Here is a 13,235-nt window from a genome sequence, read left to right as displayed (position 1 = left end):
ATAGAAGCGTGAGGACTACAAAAATGACTGTTAGTTTCATAAGCCATTTTCATTTCTATAGAATCTCTTTCCACCTACCAAAGGGTGAACGGAGGAAGAGAAAGGACAGAAAACCCAGGTATTTTTATTGAGCATTATTATGTGTCAGGCACTGTGCTAAGTCCTGGAACTGAAAGATAAGTAATAGTTAACTATTGGGCAGAAAAGTAGAGCTTAAGTGTTTCAGGCAGACAAATAAGTGCAAAGGCCTTGTAGTAAGGAGGCTGCATCTGAAGAATGAACAGCTTGGCTTATGCACAGAGTATATTCTCAAGATGCAGAGAGAAACCAAAAGCCTAGATATCTTAGGCCATGTTAAGAATATTGGTCTGGGTCTTAAACATAATAATGGAAACTTTGGAGCTAACCAACTTTAATGCTAACAGGTCAGATGAAGAATGCAGAAAGTGTGTCTCTGGAGTCCAGCTGCCTTCCCCTGCTTCCTGTCTCTCCCCACTGGTAGGGCCAGTGACTACCACTTACAGGTACAGCCCTATTCTAAGTTCTGAGAAAAGACATTGATCATTTGGGCTCTATCTTCACATAGAGCTTCTCATGACATCTAAAGAAATCTCTTAAGAGGTACAATACGTATTTTAAGGTTATAGAAGTTTTAAGGAAATGGTATAGCACAAGGGGGAGAATTCTGAACTCTGGATGTACATCACCTGGCTTCAAATCCAAGTTCAACACTTATAAACTAAATGGTCTTAGGCTGCTCTGAGAATTAAATTACCTAATCTTTGTGACTAGCACATAGAAAATACTAAATGAAAGTGAGCTGTTATTGCTAATTTTATTACAATTACTATATTAATATTATAGAAAAGTCTGAAGGTCTTAGACTAACTGTAGTTTTTTAATTCTCAATTCTATATTCCTGCCATCCTATATGGGAAAGTTAAAAACCTATTATGCTGATTTTTACCACAGTTCCAATAGCTAAACTTCTGAAAGATATTCCTTTGGCCAGGCCACCACCTTCTGCCATGGGTCAGTTAAGACGGGGGAAAAACTTTAAATCTGTAGTCAGAAGACCTGTGTTCAAGTTCAAGATAAAAATACTGTAGCTATAATTTATGGCCTAAAACTCTGGAGTCTTAATTACCTACTTTACATATTAGAGTGAGCTCTAAATTGATTTTTAAAGGAAATTCTACCTCTGCCATGGTCATACCTTACTTTTATGTGAATAGAAATAGGCTTACCTTTAAGATTCTATTTTCATTAGGCTCCTTACATTTCATAAAAGTATGTCATTCTTGCTTTTAGTTCAGTTCAATGTTAAAGCATATGGCTCTAAAGTTATATACCATATCTGTAATTTATATCCCTGTCATGAACCAGAAGTTTGAATGAGAGAAATTTATATTTATGAAGACATACCAGGAAGATACATACGACAGTTTGATTAGTCAAATAAATAATCAAAAATGTATCAGAAAAACATGTATCTGGACTGGATTGTTTTAGCCTTCAAAGAACTGTTTTTACTAAACTGTAGTTTGATGACATCAGAAACTTTAGTGAAACTTAAGAGTCGAATTTACTGTATAAAAATTAATTAGGTGAACAAATAATAGTTATTATTTTAAGTACAATAAATAAATGAGGTATGAAAATGTTCAATGGTACTGGTGAAGTCTGGCTCCTACCTTTTGTTCAGGACGATTTTCCTAATCATTTGTTTAATTTTATCTCATAAAGCCTACAGTTACCATGTGCTTTTGTTTAGCCCTATCTGTCTCTCCAGACCAGATGGTAGGAAAGATTTTCTCAAAGGAAAGAAGTGGCTGTTCTAGGTCTCATACTTCTGGAGAAACTGAATCTTGATTAAGCATCCTTCAGTGAAACAGACAAATACACATTAACCTGTAAAAATCTGTTATTTTAACTTATCATAAAATATAATTCATTTTTAGATTCATATTACTGATCAAATTTGCATATCTGGCAGGAAAACATGTGTGAGCAATGTTGATATTCAACAATGACACTAAAAATTTTCTTTATCCTAAAGTTTGTAAAACACATTGAACAAATATAAATACACACAAAAGAATTTTATAAGAAGGATGATATTGGATACTTACTCGAAGCCCAGGAAATCCCGGAGGACCAATGCTACCTATAAGTCCCTATGTAATAGAAATGTGCAAAATTGGTTAAATTTGATTCCAAACTAAATGTATTTTCTACAGACGAAGACAAAAATTTCTAGGAAAAAATATACCAAATTTTACCTTCTTCTAGCTAACTTCTGCAACTTCCCTACTCTTTTGCATTCTAAGAAGTGCAATTTTTGGTGGCAGCTAATGTTCTATAAAAGCAGCCCAGGCTCCATGCTTTTGGGTGCCAAGATTACCACCTCGCCTGGGATAATAGATTTCTCTGTCTGTTATGTGAGTAAGTCTCATTAATAATCAGCATTATAGACATAATATTAGTCTACTGTTGTTGTTTAATCTCTAAGTTGTGTCTGGCTCTTTCTGTGACCCCATGGACTGTAGTCCACCAAGCTCCTCTGTCCACAGAATTTCCCAGGCAAGAATATTGGACTGAGTTGCCACTTCTATTCCAGGGGATCTTCCTGATCCAGTGACCAAACCCACGTCTCCTGCATTGCAGTTGGATTCTTTACCACTGAACCGCCATGGAAGCCCTAATTAGCCTATATGTAGTGAGAAAAGACAGGATGGTCAACTTGTTGGGTGAGAAGAACATTTTCAGATGACTTAAAACACTGTCAGCTCTCTTGAAGTACTTTATTTAAATTTTCTAAATTTCTCATTTATAAAACAGATATAATATTTGTTTTCATTTTGTAAAAGAACACAATGAAAATTGTTATATAAAAAGTTCTGAAAATTTTCATAAAGCACTATACAAATGTAAGAAATTACCAATATGGTTAAATTATTTGTATGAGGTTTTAAACTATCATTTTTCCAGTTGATTCTTGATGAGCCTTTGTGAGTCTTTTGACCTCATCATTACAGTCCTTGTGATAATTCCTAATCTATACCACATCAGTGTTATATCATTTACATGGTACAAAGAATAAGAATAAATCTCCCCTTTTTTTCTGCATTTAAACTGTTTTGAAACAGAGGTGTAGTATAAAATTTAAGAATTATAAACCAATACACTGAAAATATCCAGTTTATTCTTGCATTTTAAAGATGACTCAAAATGCTCTTCAAGCAGTGTAATTTAAGTATAAAAAGCAGATTTCAAAGGGTAAAATGTTAATATTTTTTAGGAGTCCAACTCTAACAAACTTCATGTATACTTGAAAGATGGTTTCATACTAAGTGTGTAAAGACATAAATGGTATAAAAGAAACATGTAAATAATGCTTAACTTTATTATGCCTGAAACGAGAAACTGCTCAGAATCATGGGAAAGAAAAAGATGACAAACATTTTACTTAAGATTGATTCAATTTTTTAACAGTTTGTTTCAAAATCAGTTCTACTCTTATTTTATCTTCCAAGCCTTATAACAAAACTTTTGCTAAATTCAACGCATAAGCTAATATAGTTTATACCTTAGAAAATGAAATAAAAGGAAACTATTTTCAAACACTATTTTGTTTACAGATGTCTAAATATAGGAATTATTCCTAATTCAGGCAAAACAGCATTCCATCATTTTTATAATATGTTAAATTAGTTTTAGAATTTTAACTCACTGATCTGAACACAGATATCTAAATGATCCCCTCAAAGACTTCTCTATAAATTACTCAAAAGTAAGGTAGGTCAATAATAGGTTTGAGTCCAAAAGAGCAATCACTAAATGCACAATTTTTACATGAGGCTTGTTAGTACCTTGAAATATATGAAAGGCTTCTTTCCCATGTCCGCCCATCCCCCCACTGAACATACAAGTCAATATTGTGATTGTATACTTCTAATATTTTACTTAGTAATGTATAACATAGTTAAGATACTGAATTGTAAAGATCATCTCAATACAGAATTTATAACACTTTGTTTTACTTCTCTTGTTATAAAATCACAAAATGGAATGTGCTCAGTGGTATCACAATTGTCTGGTCAAGAGTGTTTGTCAGGAATGTGGTAATGAGCATGACAAGTACGGTTGCTATGGAATCCAAATGATGCTAGAATGCAAGGGTGGACCTTCACTATTTACTCACAGGACTGCCATCAGGACCCGCAGGGCCTCTGTCTCCAAAGTCACCTGGAAAACCCTAACCCAAGGAAAGAGAAAGAAATGCTGTTAAAACCCAAATAAGGAATTCATCTTTGCTTTGTTTTCAGGTAAGGAACTTAGTAATAGGAAGTATTTATTTCCTAACCTATAAATTGTAGTGCAACAAAAATGTGTATTTGTTTTGCATAAAACATGACTGATTTTTAAGTACATAATTTCTATATGTTATAAAGATTACTTTACATGCCACAAAATATATACAGAAAGATAAGCTGGAGGAAACAGAAATGTGTTCATCATTATATAAAGAATCACTACATTAGAGGAAATACAATCAAGATTTCCAACTGACCAATTCATTAGTTACATCCACTATTTCATGTTGTTCGTATATACCCAGCATAGAAAATGAAATGGCTAATAACACTGAGCATAAGCTTAGTACACTTATCTTGTGCAAAAGGCTTTACACACATTGTTACATATACACTACTTCATTCCATCTTCACAGCAGGTCAAATCAGTGAGTACAATATTCTCACTTTGCAGCTGAGGAAACTACAGTGTAAAAGAGTTAAGTCACTTGCACTTTCTAGTGATCGGTGGGACCAAGATTTGAATGGATGCAGTCTGACTGCAGAGTCAGCTCTTTTTTACTGTCTATGTGAATACTGTAACTCATCACTTCAAGATATGATACAATATGTAAGAACGTCATTTAAGAAAAAGAAAAATGCCTATAAATATTACAAATACAAAATGGGATGTCACTGAAATATAGCCTTCTTAAATGCCTACTGAGAATTCCATAGAGTAAAACTATTAAGGGCAGTAAATTAACATACTTTCTAATTATAACTTCTATTGTAAAATAACTCAATTACTTAGTTACTCTTACTTTACATATTCAAGATTTCACCAGTGATTTAGCACTGAATTTATCAACTTTAAAGCTCACTTTTAAGAAGACTACTTTATGGGACTTCTCCAGTGGCACAGATTTACAAGCTGGATTTAGAAAAGGCAGATGAACCAAAGATCAAATTGCCAACATCCAGTGGATTATAGAAAAGGCAAGAAAATTCCAGAAAAACATCTACTTCTGCTTCATGGATTATGCCAAAGTCTTTGACTGGGTGGATCACAATAAACTGTGGAAAATTCTTAAAGAGATGGGAATACCAGACCACCATACCTGCCTCCTGAGAAATCTGTATGCAGGTCAAGAAGCAACAGTTAGAACCAGACATGGAACAATGGACTGTTTCCAAATTGGGAAAGTAGTACGTCAAGGCTGTATATTGTCACCCTGCCTATTTATATGCAGAGTACATCATGCGAAATGCTGGGCTGGATGAAGCACAAACTGCAATCAAGATTGCCAGGAGAAATATCAAAAACCTGATATGCATATGACACTACCCTTATGGCAGAAAGCAAAGAAGACCTAAAGAGCCTCTTGAAGAAGGTGAAAGAGGAGAGAGAAAAAGTTGGCTTAAAATTCAACATTCAAAAAACAAAAATCATGGCATCCAGTCCCATCATTTAATGGCAAATAGATGGGGAAACAATGGAAACAGTGAGAGACTTTATTTGGGGAGCTCCAAAATCACTGCAGATGGTTACTACAGTCATGAAATTAAAAGACGCTTGCTCCCTGGAAGAAAAGCTATGACCCACCTAGGTAGCATATTAAAAAGCAGAGACATTATTTTGCCGACAAAGGTTTGTCCAGTCAAAACTATGGTTTTTCCAGTAGTCATGTATGGATGTGAGTTGGACTATAAAGAAGGCTGAACACTGAAGAATTGATGCTTTTGAACTGCGGTGTTGGAGAAGACTCTCGAGAGTCCCTTGGTCTGCAAGAGGATCAAACCAGTCCATCCTAAAGGAAATCATATTCATTGGAAGGACTGATGCTAAAGCTGAAGCTCCAATACTTTGGCCACCTGATGCAAAGGGCTGACTCACTAGAAAAGACCCTGATGCTGGGAAAGACTGAAGGCAGGAGCAGAAGGGGACAACAGAGGAGGAGATGGTTGGATGGCATCACCGACTCAGTGGACAAGAGTTTGAGCAAGTTCCGGGAAATGGTGAAGGACAGGGAGGCCTGGTGTGCTGCAGTCCATGGGGTCACAAAGTTGGGATACAACTGAGTGACTGAACAAGAACAACCAGTGATGCAGTGGATAAGAACCTGTCTACCAATGCAGAGGACACCTGTTCAAGCCCTGGTCTGGGAAGATTACATGCCTCAGAGCAACTATTGGCGCCATAACTACTGAACCCGAGTGCTGTAACTACTGAAGCCCACGCGCATGTTACCTGTGTTCTGTAACAAGAGAAGCCACCACAATGAGAAGCCTGCACACTGCATCAAAGAGTAGCCCCCACTCGTCGCAACTAGAGAAAGCCCTCTCATAGCAACGAAGACCTAGTGCAACCAAAAATAAATTATTTTTTAAAAAAGACTACAAAATGCTCTAAGACTTATTTCCAACAGTTTGATAGCATTCATTTATAAAAACTTGTAAGACTAACAAAAATAAAAGCACATTATTTGATTTTTTATAATCTTTTACTTAGGCAAGCCAGTATTAACAAACTGCCAGAAATCACTGCTTCACTAATACAAACATGGATGGACTAAATTGAAAAGATGTTTTAAGAATGGGGGAAAAAAGGTATGATGTTTCTAAGACACAGTCAATTTCTACTAGAAGCAGTTTCTCTTATTTTGTAATTAGAGGATAATGCAAAAATCATCTGTGTAGTCAAACATATTGCAGCTATACCCCCTTTAAAATCAGTTGAAATTCAGGCAGGGATTTGCTTTCATTGTCCTCGGAGGTCAAATGCTGTTGCCAACAAACTTAAAAATCTACAACAAATCATACTGAATGGAATGATGTATTATGGGCATTTGAAAGTTTTTATGATGTACAAGTAATGGAAAGAGTACAATTAAAAAACTGTAATAAATCTGAAGTATAAGAGACAATTGATATTTTTAGACAGATCCTAGGTAAGTTTTCCAGAAAAACTCAGTGAATAATAAACAGTAGGGGACACACTGCATGATTCCACTGATATGAAATGTCCAGAACAAGTAAATCTACAGAGATAGAAAGTAGATTAGTGACTGCCTAAAGCTTGTGATGTGGTGAAGAACCGGGGGGTGACATCACATAGTTTCTTTCTGAGATAATGAAAATGTTCTAAACTTTGACAGTGTGATGGCTGCACAAGTCTGTGACTATACTAAAAACCACTGAATTGTACACTTTCAAGGGGTGAATGTATGTAAATTATATGTTAATAATTTTTTCTTTTAAGTGCAATTGGTCTAAACAAGAAGCTAGATTGCTAAAATCATTTTTGGGGACTCATTCAGGATGCCCTGAAGATGTGATCTTTGAAACCCACTGGCCCCCTACCCTCATCCAGTGGGAGATGCCGCTCTCCAGTCCAGCCTCCCACATAACTAATGATTTCTCCCTGGGGAGAAGGGAGAGACCTGTGACTAGTTCTCCACTTATCACAAAGCCTGTATTCCCTACGACCAACATAAAAACAACAAAATAGGTACTTATGAATTTCAACTTCCTATATTCTTCAACAATATGTATAATAAATATTAGCTGCCCAATGTTACTTTGCCCCTGAAACAATTTAGTTGAACTGAAACTGTATCTACTTTTAAAAATGTTATGTATTATTTCTCCTCTCATTTTGCTACCCATTAAGCATTCCATTTCATTTTTTAATTTCTCTGTTCTAGATAGAAAAAATTTATTGTTTTTATCCATCTTATATATTGACCACTGTATTACCAATATTTGAAATAATTCCTATTACATCTAGACATTTTGTTTTATGAAATATAGTACAGTTAATGTCACAGAAAAGCATCATTTGGCTATACTGGTCACATATTTTCTTTTGAAGAAAATCATGCCTGTGTTTTATAATGTTGCATATGCCCCTGCTTGTTCATGCTTTATTCAGTTGTTATTTCAATTCTGTCAACTACATGCATGTTTTTTTTTCTTTTGTAATGCAGGAAGAGCTCTGAGTTCCTTTAATAAAATGAACCTGTTTGCAGCTATATTATCTCCATTGTTAAAAAAAAAAAGATCTGAAAGACTGATTGTGAAATATGGAACAATAGTGACATAACACTTTGCCTTTGAACTTAGCATACAAAGGAGTTTCTAGAGTTTCTTTTTCTCCTTGAAAAAATACATTGCAAAATGAATTAATAAATTTTCTCTCATATTTACTTTGTGGAAAATTATAACCACTAATTTAATCAAATTGAGTTTTCCTACCAAAGGATGTAATGGCCAATTTGCAGGTTATCATCCATAGGAGAGCTTGAGTTTTTGCCCTTTTTGCTCAACTTGTCAATTTCATAAATGGCAAGTTGGCTTAATGGCATTTTAGTATAAATGGCAATTTCTTATCATCTTCTAAATGGGCATGCCAGAGTTGCACTGTTCTTTCTATGAACATAATTCTCTTTCTCACATTTTTATTGTTTTGATCAGTTACACAATTTTATTTTGTAAAGATTTATTTTATAAGGGACTTCACTTGATCTCTTCAAGTTGTTCATTTCCACTGCTTGATCACTGCAGTGAACAGACTTTAAGGTGACTCCTCATGATTCCTACCTCCCGGGGTCCACATCTTTGTCCAAACCCTTCCTTAGAGTGTGGTGTGGCTATGATTTGCTTCTTCTAACAACTAGAATACAGTAAAGATGATGGGATGTCACTGATGTGATTATGCTATACCACACACAAGTCCACTTTAGCAGTCTGGAGCTAGAATCTTCCCATGTGAGCTTGATGAAACAAGCAGCTGTGTTGGAGATGCCTACACGGCAGGGAACTGTGAATGACCTCAAGGACCTGTGGCCAGTTTATAGGACCTGAAGGTGGACTATATCACCTCCCCAAATAAAAAGAAAAGCAAAAAGCCAGAATCCTCAGTTCTACAACCTCAAGGGCAAAAATTCTTCTCTCAACCTGAATGAGCTTGGAAGTGAACTCTTCTCAGCCAAGACTCCAGGAAATAATGCAGCAGCTGACACTGCGGCTTCATGACCCTCAGCAGAAGACCTACTTGAGTAGTATCTGGACAGTTGACCCATGAAAACTGTGAGATAATAAATGAGTATTATTTTAAGCTGCTACATTGGTGGTATTTATTATGTAGGAACAGATAGGAAACTTATACAAAATTAGTAATTAAGTCTACATTTTAGAGTATACAGTCCTATTGCAAATTTCACTATGTGATAATGCTCAATGTAAGACCACTTGCACTATTTCTAGATTTTAAAAATTTAAGTAAATAATCTGTTTGAAAAATTTCTACTGATTTTTATTTTCTATTGCAAATTATAAATAATGAATAATAATACTGGTTCAATAAATTTAAGATTTTAAATTTTCTTTAAAATTTTAATGTACTCTAATATCTATATTTTGAAATTTTCATTATTCTAGCATTTCCTATGCATCTAGTTGCCAATGTAAACAATTCTTATCCTGCTTCATGAATTTTGTGTCTATACCTATGAAGTACAAATTTAAGAGTAATATGAATTGTTTAATACTAAAAAATGCTTCTCAGTCTCTGGGTGCAACTACTACAAACACTGTACTAATTCTACTACCTCTGAAACCAAAAATCAGAGCGCAAAGAGAAGCAGGAAAATAGAAGGTTTGCATCACCAGGAAACGGTACTTCATTATACAAGATCCTATGGCATTCATGCTGAAAGGAGAATTAGATACATTAATTCATCTTGCCTCAACCTCAGTGCTTCTACTGGCTGCTCAATCCTCATAATCTCAAGCAGTTTCCGTGTTTCATTTTGACAGTGGTACCATCTACAAAACTTTATGGTATTCAGATGTGACGTTATAGGCAAGATATGTGGAGAAGAATTTCTCTGAGGCTTGAATATTATTAAAATACCTTGGTAGCCAGCCTCAGAGATGGATCCTCAGGGTTTTCACTGGTATTAATGCCCTTGTGTATCCCCTCCCGTTTTGAATTCTGACTGGCCTATGTGACTAACAGAATATAGAAATGACAGTATGTGACTTCCAAAGATATGTCACAAAAGGCACTACCCATTCATTTTGTTCTCATTAACCACTTGCTCTGGTGGAAGCTAACAGCCATGCTGTAAAGACACACAGGACTTTCACTGCTGGCGCAGCAGATAAGAATCTGCCAGCCAGTGCAGAGGACGTGGGTTTGGCCCCTGGTCTAGGAATATTCCACATGCCATGGGACAAATGAGCCTATGCCTCACAACTACTGAGGCCACACTCGAGAGCCCAAGAGCCACAACCACTGAGCCCTCATGCCACAGCTACTAAAGCCGGCACGCTGTAGGGCTCATGAGCGGCAACTACTAAGCCTGTGTGTCGCAACTACTGAAGCTCACGAACCTAGAGCCTGGGTTCCACAAGAGAAGCCACCACAATGAGAAGCTCACACACTGCAAGGAAAGAGTAACTCCCACTTACCACAACTAGACAAAGCCCATGTGCAACAAGGAAGACTCAGCACAGCCAAAAATTAAAAAAAATAAATAAACAAACATTTACCCAAAAAAAGGACTTTCAGGTTGCCATGTGGAGCTCCCCATGGGGAGGAAATGAGACTTCCCACCAGCCAGTGAGTGAGCCACCTTAATAAGACCCTCCAGTCCCACTCAAGCCTTCAGACGGCTGGACCATCAGGTAGGATTGTATCCATGCTTAGGGCACAAGTCAGTTCAGTGGAGCCAGATCTATATGGTCAAATTCTGACTCCCTATAGCTGTGGGTGACCTTGAACAAGTGACCCAGCCTCCCTGTGCTTATTTGCTTAAAAAAGAGTGACTAGAGGGGCTCCTTGCTGTTCAGTGCTCAGTCATGTCCAACTCTGCAGCCTCATGGATTGCAGGACGCCAGGCTTCCCTATCCTTCACTATCTCCCAGAGTTTGCTCAAACTCATGTCCACTGAGTCAGTGATGCCATCTAACCATCTCATCTTCTGTCGCCCCTTCTCCTGCCCTCAATATTTACCAGTATCAGGCTCCTTTCCAGTGAGTCAGCTCTTCACATCAGGTGGCCAAAGTATTGGAGCTTCAGCAGAAGTAGCTGTTTTTCTGGAATTCCTTTGCCTTGTCTATGATCTAACAAATGTTTGTAATTTGACCTCTGGTTCCTCTACCTTTTCTAAAACCAGCTTATACATTTGGAATTTCTCAGTTTATGTTCTGCTGAAGCCTAGCTTGAAGGATTTTGAGCATTACCTAGCTAGCAAATGTTGATTATAACCTCATATAAAACCCTAAACTAAACCCACCCAAATAAGCCACTCCCAAATTCCTAACCCACAGAAACTATAAGAAATAATATATATGTATTGTTGTTTTATACCTCTAACATGGAATAAGCAATAGGTACCTAATATGTAAAAACAAAAAGGGATGTCTAGGATTACAGGTCATACAATGTCAATGCTAAAGGCTGGATCCTGAATGATGGGGAACTCATGTGTGTGTGTTTTTTAATACACTTATTTTATTTGTTTTTGAAGTGCAGGGTCCTCTAAAATGCAGAATCCAGATCAAGCTTCTCTCTTGCTTGGGTCTGTTACTGTTATCAAATATGATAGTTATCAAACATTAAGAACAAAAGAAGTATTCTAGACTTGGTATGCCTGAATACATATATGGTGTTAACACCACAGACTACACATAGATATTATATTTGGTAACAAGCTAAGTATCATGAAACAGTGGAAAACTTACTGCTTTTGGAATCTAGTAAGAGAGTTATTTTCCTAGTTCTTCAAAGACATTAAAAAAAATACTGAATATAAAGCAACTACAGAAAGATTAGAACTAAACCATAAAAATATTGATGACTATATTTATGGAATCAAAAAAATAAAACCATTGCAAACTTCTTCTATTAAAGACTACAATGAACTGTGAACACATTTTACTCTTTCTAAAGAACAAATGTTTAGAAAAAAGTTCAACTTAAAGTAGAGAAAAATAAAAGTTATCATAAAAGATACATACACTAAACAGGTATTACTGATAAACAGGCACTACCAATAAAAACAGAAATTCAACTTTTTCCAAGATGAAGAAATAAAAAGAGAAGACTGCACTAAATTGTCTAGGATTAAATATACTAAAATAAAACCTACAGGTCAAGTTTATACATTCTACACATGAATACATATTACCAGGAAATCCCGATAGTTTAAAGTCCTTTAAGGGCAAACACTATTACTGTAAGGAAACTTAGAGTATAAAGTACTTGGTGATAATTCAGTCTTTGCCTCTTTCTTTTCCTCATAGGTAAGACAATTTGATCTTTCAATGATAAACCATTCCCTAACAATTGAGACTAATTATAAACTTAGGTAAGAATTTAAGGGGTTTTAGCCAAATTCTTGGAGATTTAGCATTAAATCAGGTTTTATTATTAACCTAGCTATGATCTGGGCCTCAGTTCTCAGACTGAAGTTCCTGTATTCTTCTTAAAGACTGGTTACCACTTCTACTCTAGTTCTAGGAACAAGAAGCCTTATTCTTGTATTCAAGAACCATTTCTGATGCATAACAATATCCCTCAATCATAAAGGCCAACCTTATTCTTAAATTTTCCCACAAGGAGAATACAGACCATGAACCCAAGCCAAATCTCACTTCCATATTTGCACTCACATTTTCACATTCCTCATTTTGATAACCTACAAGACTTTCTTGAGTTCTCCCTGAAGTTATTCACCCTGAAAATAAATGCCTGCCTGAATTTCTACTTATTGGTGTCATACCCCCATGAAATCATGCTCTGCCTGGACGTCCTCAAATTTACCAATTGTGTTCACTGGGCATCTCTCTTCTTGGTCAGTAACTGACCTGACCTTGAAGGTAGGTTTAATTCAAACTCCTGAGCTCTTCTTGTCAAGCTCATGCTCCACC

General features: G+C 36.1%; 1 protein-coding gene across 8 annotated transcripts in view; it reads right to left on the bottom strand.

Annotated features, from left to right (window-relative positions):
• The window catches only part of COL24A1 (collagen type XXIV alpha 1 chain), a 382,349-nt gene that overhangs the window by 251,718 nt on the left and 117,396 nt on the right, over positions 1–13,235 (bottom strand). For 7 of the 8 annotated variants that reach the window (XM_043877542.1, XM_043877547.1, XM_043877541.1 and 4 more), the window contains 2 exons: positions 4,205–4,258; positions 2,133–2,177 (listed from right to left, as the gene is read on the bottom strand). In XM_043877542.1, coding sequence (XP_043733477.1) covers positions 2,133–2,177; positions 4,205–4,258 — 99 coding nt within the window. The remainder of the gene's footprint in view (positions 1–2,132; positions 2,178–4,204; positions 4,259–13,235) is intronic. The other variant, XM_043877546.1, reaches the window with a different exon arrangement.

Source organism: Cervus elaphus, chromosome 20, assembly GCF_910594005.1.
Source record: "Cervus elaphus chromosome 20, mCerEla1.1, whole genome shotgun sequence".
NCBI lineage: Eukaryota > Metazoa > Chordata > Mammalia > Artiodactyla > Cervidae > Cervus > Cervus elaphus.
The sequence above is the reverse complement of the archived record's forward strand: the minus strand, read 5'-3'. Positions and strand labels throughout refer to the sequence as shown.